The 15225-nt window shown below is 39.3% G+C and overlaps 1 protein-coding gene across 1 annotated transcript in view; it reads left to right on the top strand.

Annotated features, from left to right (window-relative positions):
* The first annotated feature begins 2132 nt into the window (after window positions 1-2132).
* CAMK4 (calcium/calmodulin dependent protein kinase IV) overlaps window positions 2133-15225 on the top strand; it is a 293642-nt gene continuing 280549 nt past the window's right edge. The window contains exon 1 of the mRNA XM_054688256.1: window positions 2133-2371. Coding sequence (XP_054544231.1) covers window positions 2211-2371 — 161 coding nt within the window. The 5' untranslated portion in view covers window positions 2133-2210. The remainder of the gene's footprint in view (window positions 2372-15225) is intronic.

Below are 15225 nucleotides of genomic sequence, written 5' to 3'. Positions count from 1 at the left end.
GGTCATTTTTGATGAGAGCTGGTAAGGAGTGATGATAAAATGCACAGACTCAACTCTTGTTCCATCTGTCTCAAAATGTTTTTTAATTTATTTTCATCTATTTTTAAATAAAAATAAACTGCATAAATTAAACCAAACATCATCTTTTTAAAACTTCAGTTAGTAGCACCAGTTACAAATGTTAGTTATGAAAAGCATAGGTGTCAAATGATTGTTGAATGCAATTATCAATTCTACAGTTACCTCTGTACCATGAAATGGTGTTTCAACTGCTGTTGTTCACTAATGTATCAGGAGAGAAAAGGCTTACCATCTCTTTCAATGTAATATGCTTGCTTTGGATTTATGTTGTAGAAGAATTCCACAACAGACAAGTACCTACATACAGTGTTGCCACTTCATGGAAGTACACATCAAGGAAGTTTATTTTATGAGAACTAAAATTTATATTAGAGAACTTTAGTCTTGTTTTGCTTATTAACTTGATTTTCTAATTTGAAGATTAGTAAATTCTTTTCCTGCTAAGTATCAGTCTTTCACCAAATAATCCAGTATTTAATGAAAATTGTATGAATCCACACATACTTGCTATTGTTAAGTCATTTTGTATATTGAGTGTGCTTGTCCTCATAAAATTACTTTTGAGGAACAGCTTTTTGGTTTTTCATTCTCAATCGACTAAGGCTCACATTCTTATTACTAATTGTTTAGGGTTTTATTTTACTTTATTTTGTTAGTTCACCAATATAGCAGGAATGGTCTTAAGTATAAGAAATAAATCAACATATCAGACTGTGTTCACTAATGTTATCAGGGACTAATGTTTTTAGGGACAATCTGAAAAATATTTAGTGGATGTTGGAAGATGTTAAAAAAAAAAAAACAAAAAAACAAAAACTAGAGTAACACCTGTGAAGTAAGATCAAATAAAGGAGCTAAGTTTTTTAGCCAGAAATGAGATGTGCTATAATAGCGTGATGTCCTTTTGTATACAAAGATTTATTAAAGAATGTAATGACTAATTGTTCATTATTGTTGAAATTTGAAAAAAATTCATTGTTAGAAACATAAATGATATATTTAAACAATACTTAGAAACATAGTCTGAAGGTTGATGTACATTTGGATGTTCGTGATAGGACACATCTCTTGGGAAGAAGGAAAAGCTTTCGATGTAGCAATCTTATCTGTCACGAATGATGACATGTTCTGCCTTAAAAAAGAAGGCTGGATTGGTTGGTTTCCCCAGGGCCCTTCCTAATCTGTAATTCTTTGGGTCACTTCTGTTGCTGGCCTTCAGAGGTTGGGAATGAAGGAGACATAGCGAGTACCTGCCCTTTCGGGACGAGCGCCAACAGTGCCAAAGGAGGCAGTGCAAGCAGCAGACCAGCAAGCACCAATTGCAATTGAAGACTTCGTTCAAAGGTGAGTCAGGTCGGCACGGACTCAAGTCTCCTCCATTCCGCCAGCTCTCACTGGGTCCAGGCGCGAAAACCCTGGGGAGCATCCCCAGAACACCTTCCTCAGCCACTAATACAGGCGTTGAGAGAGGGATGAACAAGTGAGAGCTGATTAGCCTGCTAGGTGGGGAGAACGCCGCCGAAATGCACTCTAGGAGGGATGAGCTGTACTAACAACACCCGGGAGCCTTCTTCACCCTCCGGCTGCACCGCCAGGACCCAGGTGCTCCCAGAGCGTGCTGGGCGCCCGCCACTCCCAGCGCCGGCGTCCCGCTGCTCACGGTGGCTTCCAGGCTCCGGCTCCCGCGGGGGGGCGCGTGGGAGGATGCTCTGGTCCCCGCGTCTTCCCCGGCTCCAGCATCCGGAGCCGCCCTAGCCTGCACCGCGCAGCCACCGCCTGCGGAGGAGAAAGGAAAAGAGGGAGGGGGCTGGAAAGGCTCCGCGGGGGGAGGAGGGGAAGGGGGGAGGGAGCCTCTCTCCCTCGCCGCGCCTCCGCCTCTCCTCTCCACTCCCGCGGGCGGCGACGCCGCGCTCTCCCTCCGCGCTCCGAGCCGGCTGCTCTCCCCGGCTCCGCCCGCCCTCTCTCCGGGCGTGCGGAAGGTGCGCCGCGGCTGCGCGCCGGGGCGGGGAGGGCGGCGGGGGCGCGGGGGTGTGCGGGGGACGCCACTCTCGCTCTGCGTCCGCAGGCGGCGGCGGGCGGCGGGCTTCTCGCCCGGCAGCGGCGGCGGCCTCCGGAGTCCCGCCGCGAAGATGCTCAAAGTCACGGTGCCCTCGAGCTCCGCCTCGTCCTGCTCTTCGGTCGCTGCCAGCGTGGCCCCGGGGGCTGGGAGCCTGGTCCCGGATTACTGGATCGACGGCTCCAACAGGGATGCTTTGAGCGATTTCTTCGACGTGGAGGCGGAGCTGGGACGGTAAGGTGGGGGCGGCACGCTGGGCGCGCGCCGGGGCGCCCGGGCTGGAGCCCCACGCTCTGCGCGCGGGCTCAGCCCTCGGTGGAAGCCCGAGGCGCGCGCGAAGGACTGTATGTGCCTCTTGCAGTGCCAGGTCCCGAGGATGCGGGAGCAGCCATCCTGCCCTTCGATTTCTCCCGCTTAGTGTTTGGGCGAGAGCTGTGCAGCGTTCAAGTGAGAATCAGGTCTCCTCCTGAGCGCCCAGGCGGGTGCAGCTGCGAGCTGTCAACTCTCTGCTAGCCTCCTTCCTCTCTGGCAGCCACTTCCTTTGGGTAAAATCTCCCGTTGCACGTGGGCCCTGCTTTCCCAGTTGGGGTCTTTGCTCAGGATTTTAGCACGCCAGAGAATCCTGTTTGCTACTTATTTGGGGGGGTGGGGGAGGGAAACAGAGGGGTCCCCTCCAGATCATAGCAAAATTATTAAATTAGATTTTCCTTCCTCCTTCTCATCAAGTTCTCCAAAGCAAGTGGCTCTAGAAATTAAACTTAAATACTAGCTTCCCTGCAGAGTCTGCTGGGCTCAGGAGTGAAGGGCGGAATGAATCATTTAAGAGAGTTGAAGGCAGAATAATGAATTAGTGTGGCTTTAAAGAAAAAGCAACACATGGGATCCAGGCAGTGGTAATTAGTGGGAAGAGTTCTGTTACTCTTCTTTCTGTGCTGGAGTGATTTATTTAAATTATGCATACAAAAAAGCCAATTCCCTGGGGTGTCCCTCCTCCAAAGATCCTAACAGGTAGTGATTTTGCCATGTGAATGATGCCATATGTTCTCATATTTGTATTCATTAAAATTACCTTTTCTTTCCCCTTTTTCATTTTTCCTTCTTTCTGTTGTCCATAGGTAATGAGACTGTAAAACTCATTTTAGATCCAGGCCCTTTATTATAGGCAACTGAAGATGCAATTTCAACTGTTGACAAGTTGAAGCTTTTGTACTTCCTACTTCTTTGCAATTTCATTTTCCATTCTCTCTTTTCAAGGAATAGTTTAGCTGACAGCCATTTATTTTCTTTTTGATGCTTTTGGGGGCCACAGAGCAATATTCTGGATTTAGTGCTTAGTGGGAGGGAGTAAGGGTGGGTCACCTTCTGACCCCAATTTGCCATTACTGTATTAAGGGCTCACTGAGTCAGAAAGGCAAAATTTCTGATTAAAAATTTATCAGTTTTAAACTATTTCAAAATATTTGAGATTTGAATAAAGTACGCATAAATATCCTGTTTTGATCCAGTTTTTCAGTGTTCATCTGAAAATCTGCTAATGTATGCATTCACTAGTGGGTTGAAAATGAAATGGTTCCTTTGGTAAGGTCTAAAACCTACCATGATTATGTGAGTAGTAGCAGTTGGAGCAGTGTAAACTTCTGATTCAAAAGATAACCTACTTAAAATGGCTTACTTGGTGTTTCAGAAACTGCCACCTGGTAGAGGAAGTGCCTGATGGTGCTACAGGGATTGTCCCATCACCAAATCCAACTGCTTTCTGAATAATGTCTACCCAGATGCCTCCAACTGGCTCTGACTTATCATCAACACAATTATCTTTATGAATAAGCTTTTCCATTAGAAAGCTCAAGATATTTCCTTTAATTTGAGGGTGGGTAACTGGGTAGGGAAAAAAATCCTGGTGCTTGTATACATAGATTGAATGGCTGATTTCATAAGGGAAATCTAAGGAGTTTGAAGTTTATTAAAAAACTAAAACTTGGTGTTACATTTTGCCTTAAAATTTTGGGGGGCAGCTATAAATCAATTATTTATTGCTAAAACTTTCACTCTGCTATCTAGTCATTTGATTACCTTGAAAAATCACAGAGCTAAAGTGTTTTGAGAAAACTAAAAATTGATATGGCTGCCTTTCAGTGGTCTTGTATGCTAGGTAGTTTGTTAATGACAGTATTAATGAAGGGCTTGCTTATACCATTTGGTTGAAATGTTGAGAAATATTATCATTCATGATCAAAGTTTTTTTTTTTTCAGCAAAATAAACCCAAAACATAAAGCCACTAATGTTACAGTTATAATTACTATGAATCTATAATGCCAGAGAATGTACCAGATTATAATTGCAAGTATTAGCTGAATGACAACAGTCCTCTTCCTCCCTGTACTAGTGATAAAATAAAGAGAGTAATAAATTTGAGATGAAGTCTTTTACTCCTTATTCCCAGTCTTGGGTCCAGTCTGCATGCCAGTGGTCACTGTAAGGCCAAAATGTTTAATTCATTAGTAACACTGTTACCATTAGGATGCTAAGAGAACAACCTTCCTGGTGTTGTGTGGTGCTATTGCGATTAGTTGCAGGGTGTGGACAATCTCTCTAGATTAAGGTAATTTATGAGTAGTCAGTCCTCTGCTGCCATCATTTGTTGTGAACTAGTGACTCTCTAATTCAAGGAACACACTGAGCATGTGTTTGGGAATTTTAGGGACTCAATTTCCCAGGCTGTAACCACTGGAAGCTCCTGAATGGTACTGGCAGCTCTGATCTACCTGTAGTCATTCCGACCAGGGCAGGTGTAAGGGCTTTCTTTTTGAGCAGTGGGGTTGAAGGGTGGAGATGGAGGTGAAGGGGATTATTTAAGAGTATCAGACAAACTAATTTTTCTAAAATCACAAAGATACTGCTTTGTTTATAGAATTGGTCAGTTTATAAAAATCATAATACAATAACAAATTCATATCTGCTTAAAAGATGAATTGGCCATGATCCTGTTCAGGTCTTAATATCCTAGAGAGTAGTTGGTCCTTTGCCCGGTGATTTGAGAAATTGGTATTTCAAAGGTTTTTCCAAGGGAAGAGGAAACTTCTAGTCCAGATACTATCCATGACACGGTGGAGGGAAGGGTTTGGCTTGGTCTTCTTTGCTCTGTGGTGGAGAGTGTTTCCAAACCCTTGTGCTAATTTAAGTTATTTCCTACCTTTTATTTCTGTCTGTGGTACATGATTGAAAGAATGTAACAAAATCAGATGTTTTTCTTTCTCTCTCCCCCCCCCACAAATTTAGGGAATCCAAATTAAAAGTAATTAGAACAAACGGAGAAGAGTATGTTAAATTATTTTGGAATCAATTTTTTTTTTAGAAATATCCTTTTCATTTACTATAGTTTCTTTAGGCTAATGACTTTTATTCTCACTTCCAACTCCTAAACAGATCCTTAAGTTTTTAAAAGTACATTTATATGGCAACCCCATTGAAGCATGATTATACTGGATCCCTTGCTATGGGTATTACTGCTTGGGAACCAAATCGATTTAGATAATGAGACATTTGTGTAAAATGGAAATGAATTTGTCAAACAGTGTTATTACCAACAGTATACTTTAATATTTACTATTCTATTGTTTGATTAAAAACATTGACTGGACCCACTTACATCTCACTAATAGGTTGTGTCTCAGTTTGAAAAATGTTTTAGGTTACAAATCGATGTTTGCCAGGTTAAAATATGTGGCCCAGTCCTTTTGAAAAATGCCTTTTAGAACAGTTGGTAATGATGAAAAGTTTTCCTATCTTTGTCTATAAGTCATTATTGGGTTTTCCATTTGAAATGTTTTGGACAAACTGGTATTTCCTTAAGATCTGCTCTGTATATTATGCTCTGGATTGATCGAGGGGGTGGGACTAGGGGTATACCTTCTCATGGAAGGAGAATTTATGACCTGATTAATAGTGTAATCTACGATAACACATAACTGGCCCCAGATAATGACCAACTAGAAGGATTGTGATCGTTGCTCTTGGCTGGTGAAGAAACAGGTCCCTGTCTTTCTTTCTCTTCTTTCTCAGCCAGTGCCCTTGGTTTCCCAGTGCCAGCCCTCTATGATTCCACCACACCTCCTCCCTCCCCTACACATAAGCTCTGTCCTTCAAGGCTCAGAGCTGTCCAGGGTGTCCTGGGTGATCTCTTGCCATACACACTACCCTTAACATCTTAAGCTCTTTGGAGGATGGAATGTTTTTTAATCTAAGAATTACAAATATACTGTTAGGTCCCTCTCTTGTTTTCTATTTATCTGATTGTTTTTTCAAACAATTAACTTGGGATCAAGATGGAATTTCAAGTGGGACAAGAAAAACAGGCTGCATGAAAAGTGAAACTTCCTGGGATTTGGCTGATTCATTGTTGTGTGCTCATTGCTCATTACCCACACAGTGTTCAGTACTCAGTGTGTGTTCCACTAATGATTTTAAGGAGAATGAATGAATGATAAACAGGGCAGGCTCAGCAGATAAGTCCCCTTCCTTCTGTCGGAGTTGGTGTGATGACCAAGGTCCTGTTGTCTCCAGGAAAATGAAAATCTGGTGACTAGCTTATCTTCTCCCTAAACCTTGTGTACAGTGACCCTAATCTCAGCTTGGTTTCCTTTCTACATAATGCTATGTAGTGTTTTGCCTGTATTTTCTTCTATATATTTTATGGTTTCAGGTCTTATGTCTAATTCTTTGATCCATTTTGAGTTGATTTTTGTGCATGGTGTGAGGTATCAATCAAGCTTCATTCTGTTGCATGTAGCAGTCCAGTTTTCCCAGCACCATTTATTGAACAAACTGTCTTTGTTTAATTGCCTATTCTTTGCTCCTTGGTGAAAGATTAGCTGTCCATAAATCTGTGGGTTTATTTCTGGGTTTTCAATTCCATTCCATTGGTCTGTGTTTCAGTTTTTGTTCAAAAATAGATAACTGGATCAAGAATATGTGGTATATATACCCAATGGAATACTATGCAGCAATCAAAAATATACATTAAAGCCATTCACAACAACATGGATGGAGCTTGAAGGGATTATGCTCAGTGAAGTAAGTCAGAAGGAAAAAGAAAAATACCAAATGGTTTCATTTATAGGAGGAATAAAAGGAGTCAAGGGAAAAAATAATAACAACAACAAAAACCACAAGAAGACAAAACAAAAATAAACAACTAGAAATCAGAGACATTCTGCAGAGGTGGGGAGGGAAAGGGATCAAAACGAGAGTAGGAAGAGCACAAGGGACTATGGTGATGGTGCACTGGTGAATTAGTGGTGGAAATTCTATGGGGACTATACCTGAGATAAGAAAGCAAGCGTTGTAAGAAAAAAGTAAATAGATTAACAAAAAGAAGAAAATAATGCTGCTTTTCTGTTGGCAAAGTACTCTGTGCTTTGAAATGAGGATTCAGTTTTACTTTCACTGTCATTTTATCACAGGTGTGTCAGAATTAGCAGTTAAATCAATTTGAACTTAAAGTCATGAAGTGCCTCCAAACTATACCAACCACTACACTTACTATAGTCAAAACTAAATGCACCGAAAATAACCTTAAAATCAAGTGAAGACAATGATAAGATCATTGCATGTTTTACTTTTCCATGTTTAAATACTGTTGCAAGGGTAAAAATAACTCCCATTTTGGAAAATAAAAAAAGACACACACAGGTGCTATTAACTCCTAAACTGATTTGGAGGACATTGCATAAAAAAAAGGAGAGAGAGCAAGAAAACACTAACCACAAAACAACTTCAAAGAACTTTCTTATAAACACTTTATCTTCAGACGTATATGTATGAGTTATGTTTTCAGTAATACATTTGAGAATAAAACAGTTGTAGACAAGTAAACTGTTTCAACTATTTCCTCTTTTTTTTTTTTGTTAAAATTCGTTTTGTTTTTGCTAGCTTTAAGTGTAGTTCTTTAGACTCCCTATTGGAAAGGTTACATTTTTAATAAAAAGAATATTGATTTTTTTTTTTTAATTACAAGGTCAGGGTTTTTCTTCAAAATGTGGAATTTAATTTAGTCAATGCACCATTTAATTAGGGACAAAGGATAACTATATGAAATCAATAGCAGCTAGAATCAAGATTTTACTCAGATTATGTCAATCTTTACCTTAGTATTTTAAAATCTATTTGATTATACAGGATAATCTGATCTGAAAATTTTTTTGTTTAATTTTTTTTAAATTTTATTTTTATATTCCTCATACAATTGCAATCCCCTTATTTTGACCCCAAACCCTCCTTTCCTCACCCCCGCCCCCCCATAGTGTGTCTCTGGTTCATAGTTGATGATTTTGATTTTTTCTTTTTTATAGTTGTTCTTTTTCCTGGTCCCTTATTTAGGTTTTCTAGATTCCTGCTATGAGTGAGACCATCGGTATTTTTCTTTTTCCCTCTGGCTTATTTCGCTGAGCATGATCCCTTCCAGTGCCATCCATGTTGCTGCAAATTGCATGCATTTTTTTTGATTGCTGAGTAATATTCCATGGTGTATATGTACCACATCTTCTTGATCCAGTCATCTATTTTGGGGCATTTGAGTTATTTTTAAAGCTTAGCTATTGTAAATAGTGCTGCTATAAACATAGGGGTGCAGGTGCTCTTTGGAATTAATGTTTCTGTGTCCTTTGGGTAAATACCTAGGAGTGGAATTGCTGGGTCATATGGAAGCTCTATCTTTGGTAGGTTGAGGAATCTCCACACAGTTTTCCATAGTGGTTGGGCCAGTTTGCACTCCCACCAGCAGTGCAGGAGGGTTCCTTTTTCTCCACAACCTCACCAACATTTGTTGTAAAATTTCATAACTTATATGCTTTAATTAGAAACTAGATCTAAATATTGGTGGCATAGTATAAGCACACATAAAGGACATGAACACTTCAACACAGTCCATTTTTTAAATTTTCATTGCTAGTAGAAGGAAGTAGTTGTGTGGTGAAATAAAATAGTGGAAGGTGTAGGTGGGAAATTTACTTCAGAAATCTTATCAGTGACAAAGATCAAATAAGAAAAGTACTGGACGGCAGTTGACTTAAAATGATGAGTAAAAGATAGTGTGCATGAAGCTCTCCCTTCTTTGAGCAGGGCTTCTCACCGTTGGCACTGTAGACCTTCAGGGACAGATAATTTTTTTATTTTGGGGGACTGTGCTAAGTATTATTGGATGATTAGCAGTGCCCTGGGTCTTTATCCACTAGATGCCTGTAGCAGCTCCCATCCCCCCTGGTTGTGATAACCAAAAGTGTCTCTAGACAGTGCCAAATGTCACCCCTTCTTCCTGTTGAGGAGCCTTGTCTCAGAAACTTGAAGTTAGTCTATTATATCATTTTTTTTTAGTTATGTGAATGGTGAACAGCAGGGTTATTGATTGATAAAATTCATTTGGCTTTACTAAGTATCTGCTACAACCAAATCTTTCTCCCATTTCTATGTAATACTATCAAAATCTGTGTCATATGTGTTTTCCATTGTGCTATAATTCACTTAATATTTTTGTTTTAATCACTTCATTTTTGTTAACCCGATTTTACTATGGAAAATACTTATTCTCTTTAATAAAAATAAATTGAAAAAGTATTGATACCATTAGTAGATTCAAATTATAAAAAACATTCCAATAAAAATAAAACATTTATGTTAACTTGTGGCTCCAAATGTCTTCTTGCAGAAGGCATCAACCTGAGGATTATTCTTTTTGTTAAACAGAGGTGTTATCAAAGATTACAGGGTTTGGCCTCCCTGGTGGCGCAGGCATTTGAGCGCAGCACTGTGAAGCTGTCTGTAGCCTCTGCAGTGCGGGTTCAATCCTGGCTGGCCTGGGAGATACCCATATGGTGCGGCAGACCTCTCCTGTCTCCTGCTGCTCCCCTCAGCAGTGTATTTAAGTCAGTCTGCCTGTTCTGTTTCCCGCTCTCTCTGGTGAATATTCTCACCTCACACATTTGGCCTATACCCTGGTTCTTTTATAAATAAATAAATCTTTAAAAATAATTACAGGGTTAAAATCACAGTAGAACAAATCGAGATTTTCTCCAGTTGTAATCCAATGATTGATAAATAATTGAAAAGAGAATGATGTCCTCAGTTTTTGATTCCTTTTCAGTTAATTCTGTGCCTTTGTGTCAACTAAAGTTCTCTCTCTTACAGGTGTGTTGTTTTGAGTAACTATGAACTAGGAAATGTGTGTTGATAAGAATGTGTATGGCAAGCAAAGGGGCTAGTATATAAATGAAAGTGCTGTTTGTATAAAACACTATTTGGCCTCCATATGTGCAGTTTACTGATAATAAGACTAACAATAAATCTTATGTGAGATAAATAAATAGAACAAATATGAGATAGAGACATGAGAACCACAGCAATTTTTATGATATTTCTAATTGCGAGGAATGAGGTGTCTTTGTGGGAGGGGAGAAGGGGCTGCAAATTTGGCATGATTTAACAAGAAGAATTTGATGAAGGATGTACTAAGTGGAAAGTGAGGAAAAACAAAGCTGGCAAAAACTTCAGGATTTATATTTTGCAAACTTTACAAGTCATGGACATTGTAGGGCAGATAGGGACGCGAGGGTAAGTTGATGTCACATCAAAGAAAGCCTGTGAAAATATAGCTGAATCTGTACCAATTGAAAACCAATTGTAGATAAACAGAAAGTAACCCTTATGAGAGCAAAGGAGGCTGTAGAGGCAGCTGCATTTTGGACTGTAGTTTTGGGAGTCAGAACTTGCAAAACCATGATGTAGATAAACTGGGAGGTGGTGAATAAAATATAACTTACCATGTCTCTTTGGACTATGTTGTTTTAGAAAAAAGGAGTGGGGAAGAAAACCCTACCACAGCCTATCATGAGGTAAGAAAAGGGAATTGTGGTATTAGGGGACAGCTCTATTACCAAGACCCATTAGGGAGCCTGTAAAAGGGCAAACAGTAAGTATTTCAATTCAGGTTTTCTGAATCATACAGTCTCTATAGCAGCTGTCAACTCTAATGTTTGAGGGAAAACAGCTATATAGGTATCACAGAAATGAATGTTCTTGGCTACATCCCAGTACAACTTTGCTTATGAAGGTGACGTTGAATTTCATATCACAAAATATTTTTGCACAAAATCAAAAATCTTATTTTTTAAAAAAATCAATTTTAAGATCACTTAAAAATGTTCAAACTGTTCTTAGGTTGCAGACTGTATAAAAATGAGTGGCCCTTCACCCCTGACCTACATCAGTCAAGCTAAAGTTCTACTCCTCCTCAGTTACATGAGATTTTCTGGTTAAAGTGATACCAAGAATTCATTTATTCAAGGAGCTACCTTGAATCGCCCTTTCTCTTCAACAATGTCAGCCTGATATTAATTTTTCAAGGGGTACAAACTTTAAATGCACACTGATCCTTTTTCTAGATCTGTTGAAACTGTATGCGTGTCAGTCAGCTCCATTCATCATTCATGTTTTTGAAAGTGCAGAAGCTTAACTTGAAATGTATTTAAGTTCAACTTCTATTCCATAACCAGCATTTACAGCCAAAGACTACTATTGAATGGTAATTTATTTTGCATCTAATATTTAAATAGGTTTCAAGTTCATTATTCTTTCATTGTATGTGAAATGACAGTGACAAAATAATATGCTGTATAAACTGTTGATAAAGGATTTGTTTCTGACTGAAAGCTTAATTCACTTTTTTGTTTATTGATATATTATCTGCATTTTAAATAATCCATCTATATGTCATGTATAACTCTCAGGTGGACTAACGAAGGCCTTATAAATTAGGACTCTGTTTAAATATGCAATCTTTTGAAAAAAATAGAATCTAAACTAAGGCTGTCACTCATATTTTGACTAAAGCAAAGGTCTGTAAAGTGGCATGTCCACATCCAGGCTATGTGTGATATAATGTGGGTGCTAGGAGAAAGTATTAGGCATCCTCCAGTCCCCTAATTTTTGCTTTTGATGTTTGTTTGGTGTATTTTCAGAAGAATAAGAATAGTAAATATTTGTTCAGTAACACATGAATAGCTTTAATAGGTACCTAAGTGTACATCATTTAGAAACATACTTAAAGAAAAGTTTTTAGGTGATTACTAGATCAAAGAATGGCAGTGATTAGTAGGTACTGAATATACTTCTTTATATATGAATGACTTTCATTTCATGAAAATGGGTTGAAAGCAGATACATAAATCAAAATGCAAACAAAAAGGAAATAATATTGCAAAGTATGTCTTTGTGCAGAAAGGGGAAGTGGGTACCTGTGTGCACTTGTTATGCATTTAAAGACTACTTGATGAAAGGTTTTGATAAGAACTAACTGCCATTATGTCTAAAAAATTCATGAAACAGAAAACAGAAAAAAGAAAAAAAAAAAGCATACAACTTTCCCATCAAGCACAGGGTTAAATGAAAGTTTTAGCATTGTTGTTGAACTCAAAATTTATATTATTTGCAAGAACCTCAATTTTAATATGACTAACATGATTCATGGTAAATTTTGCCAACTGACTTAGGTAGCTGAATGCATTTACCTGAGTGTTTGGTGGGCAGTTGCTTGAAGAGTTGTGGGCACTAGTGCTAGGATATTGAGTTTAACAAGTGCATTTTTATCACATAATTACTACTAAAGTCATCCCTCAAAGTGGGTGATATGGTTGAAAAATTTACCAGGTACAAAAATATTTCTCAAAAAAATACATATAGAATTGAGAAACCCCTCTAAATAACATGGTATGCTAAAGAAGTAATGCACATGATGTGCCAATAGTGTTTCCCTACTACTTTGTTAAAGTACTTTGTTAAAATGCACTTTCTTTGACTTATGTCATAATTATAGACAGGTCTTCACAAATATTACAAGCCGAACAGAGGAGAGCTCGGGATGTCAAATCTGTAATTATGTTCACACATTTATATTACCTACAATGCAGTATTTGAACGATCTGTTGCTATTAGTCTTTATGCACTGTTCAGTAGAGATTCTGCTTGTATTTTACCTTTCATTGTACAGAATCTCGTCCTTCCTGGCTTGGTCTGCCCTACTACTACTGATTTGAAGGGGCAATTAGCGACTGCTTTGGCTTAGTGACAACTTTCAGTACAAGTTTCATTTTTAACAGGATGTAAATGCATAAGACTCAAGTGAATCATAAGTATTTTCTCAAAGCTCCCTGTCAGACAACGACTGAGAAAATAAGACTATATTGTTAAATGTGATCAACTTCAAAAAATATATTCAATAAATCAGCCTGGCCTGGAGTGTTTAGTCACAATAGTCCTCTGAAGAGGGATTGTGTGAATGAAAATATTTTTAGTGGGTCTCTTGTGACTCTGCAGCCTTACTTTCCTTTTTCCCTCAATGGGAACACATAAGCTAATGGAGATATTCAATAAGGTAAACTTCTTGAAAAGCTCTTCTGAGTATAAGTAACTGAAGTGAATGAAACACAAATAAACAGAGTTTTGCATTAGTGAAGTGGAAACCTGAGGAAGTTATCTGGATAATCCATAGCAAACTGATGGAATTCTTTCAAACCTTGAGATGCTAAGGAAATGGAAATTCAGGACTGTGCTGAGGACTCAGGAGCAGCTGAGGTTCTAGCCCCAGCCAGGAGGGAGCAGCAGAGCACTAGGCCTTGCTTGACTACCCGGTGGCAGAGGGAGTGAGCTTCAGAAATTACAACCCCCAGGGAGAAGCAGGAAAGGCAGACATTAAGGTAAGCAGATAGACTGGGGGTAACAAGGAGTCTGTAAGGGCCGCTTGACTTGTTTGGGGTGGAGGACTTCTGAGTAGGGCAGAGACTAAGAGAACAACTGAGTTAAATGATGCAAGTTCCAGACAGAAAAACAGGCAGGATAAAAATGTTACTTAATGGCTGTGTCCCTTTGGGCATAACACTGAACTTCACTTAGCCTCATTTGTAAAATGAAGATCGAGGTGTTACGTCCTCGTCCTCATAAGATTGCTAGGACAATGAAATGAGATCACATACATAAGAACACTTAGCTCTGTAGCTGGCACATAAGTTTAATGTCATTGTCCCGATAGGAACGTGAGAAGGGAGGTAGGGGCTAATGATTCCGAACTGGGTATTTATAGGGGAAATATCTCAGCCCAGTTTACGTGGCCCTTTTATGAATCTGACCCCAATTTGCTCATTCCCCACCATTTCCAGTTACCAACCTGGAATATTTATCAGCATCTTGGTGCTGTGATTTTTTTTTTGTCTTTATGTACATTGCTAATTATTTCAATACTACAATAAGGTGATCAGTTCCAGCATCAGTTGTTTTTTTTTTTTTTCCCACATGAGGACCCTGAGCCTCAGAATTATTAAGCGACTTGTTCAAGTCTGCACAGCTGGAAAGAGGATTTAAGTTCGGGTGTGTCAAACGCAGCTCTCCTGTCCTTTCTATACCAGCCTTAGTGAGAAACTCGCAGGTCCTAATGTCTTGGTACTGGTGTCCTGGAACTTGTCTCAGTCTGAGATCCTCTTTTCTCTCCTCCAATACTGTCATCCTGTCCCCCAGGGAGAAGGTTTCTCTAGATTCTTTGCTCTGATACCATTTTATATGGTAGTTGTCTTACAGGCAAATACTTTTTGGTCTTCTCCATTGGAACATCTGCTTCTCCAGCAGAAGAACCCCTTAGCTAACCCATCTTTTCTCCGCACAGTAAGGTCATTCTTTAGCCTACTGCCAACCCCCATAAGTAATTAATAAATGTTTTATGGAGTAGTAAGTGAGTGAATAATGTCAATGGAAATAGGTAAGAAGCTGCAGGAAAATGAGCAGAACTTAAATCTCTTTCTTTAGAATGTTTTCCTAAGTAGTCCTCTGCTAAGCCAGTATACTGAAATTGCTTCAGTGCCCATCTCCCTCTCATTGGAATGTTTAAGTGGCTGCAGGCGGGACGTTTTTTCCTCTTTTCATTGCTTATGTCTCCAGCACTTAGTGCAATGCCTGGCACAATGCCAACACTCCGTAAATATTTGTTGAGTAAGTGAGTCAGTGGTACCAGCAGGGCTTCTGCAATTGAAACTCCTTTAAAACCCATGGG

This window comes from Talpa occidentalis, unplaced genomic scaffold (assembly GCF_014898055.3).
Source record: "Talpa occidentalis isolate TD23 unplaced genomic scaffold, MPIMG_talOcc4v2.1 talOcc4.6, whole genome shotgun sequence".
NCBI lineage: Eukaryota > Metazoa > Chordata > Mammalia > Eulipotyphla > Talpidae > Talpa > Talpa occidentalis.
This window is presented reverse-complemented; position numbering and strand designations above follow the sequence as displayed.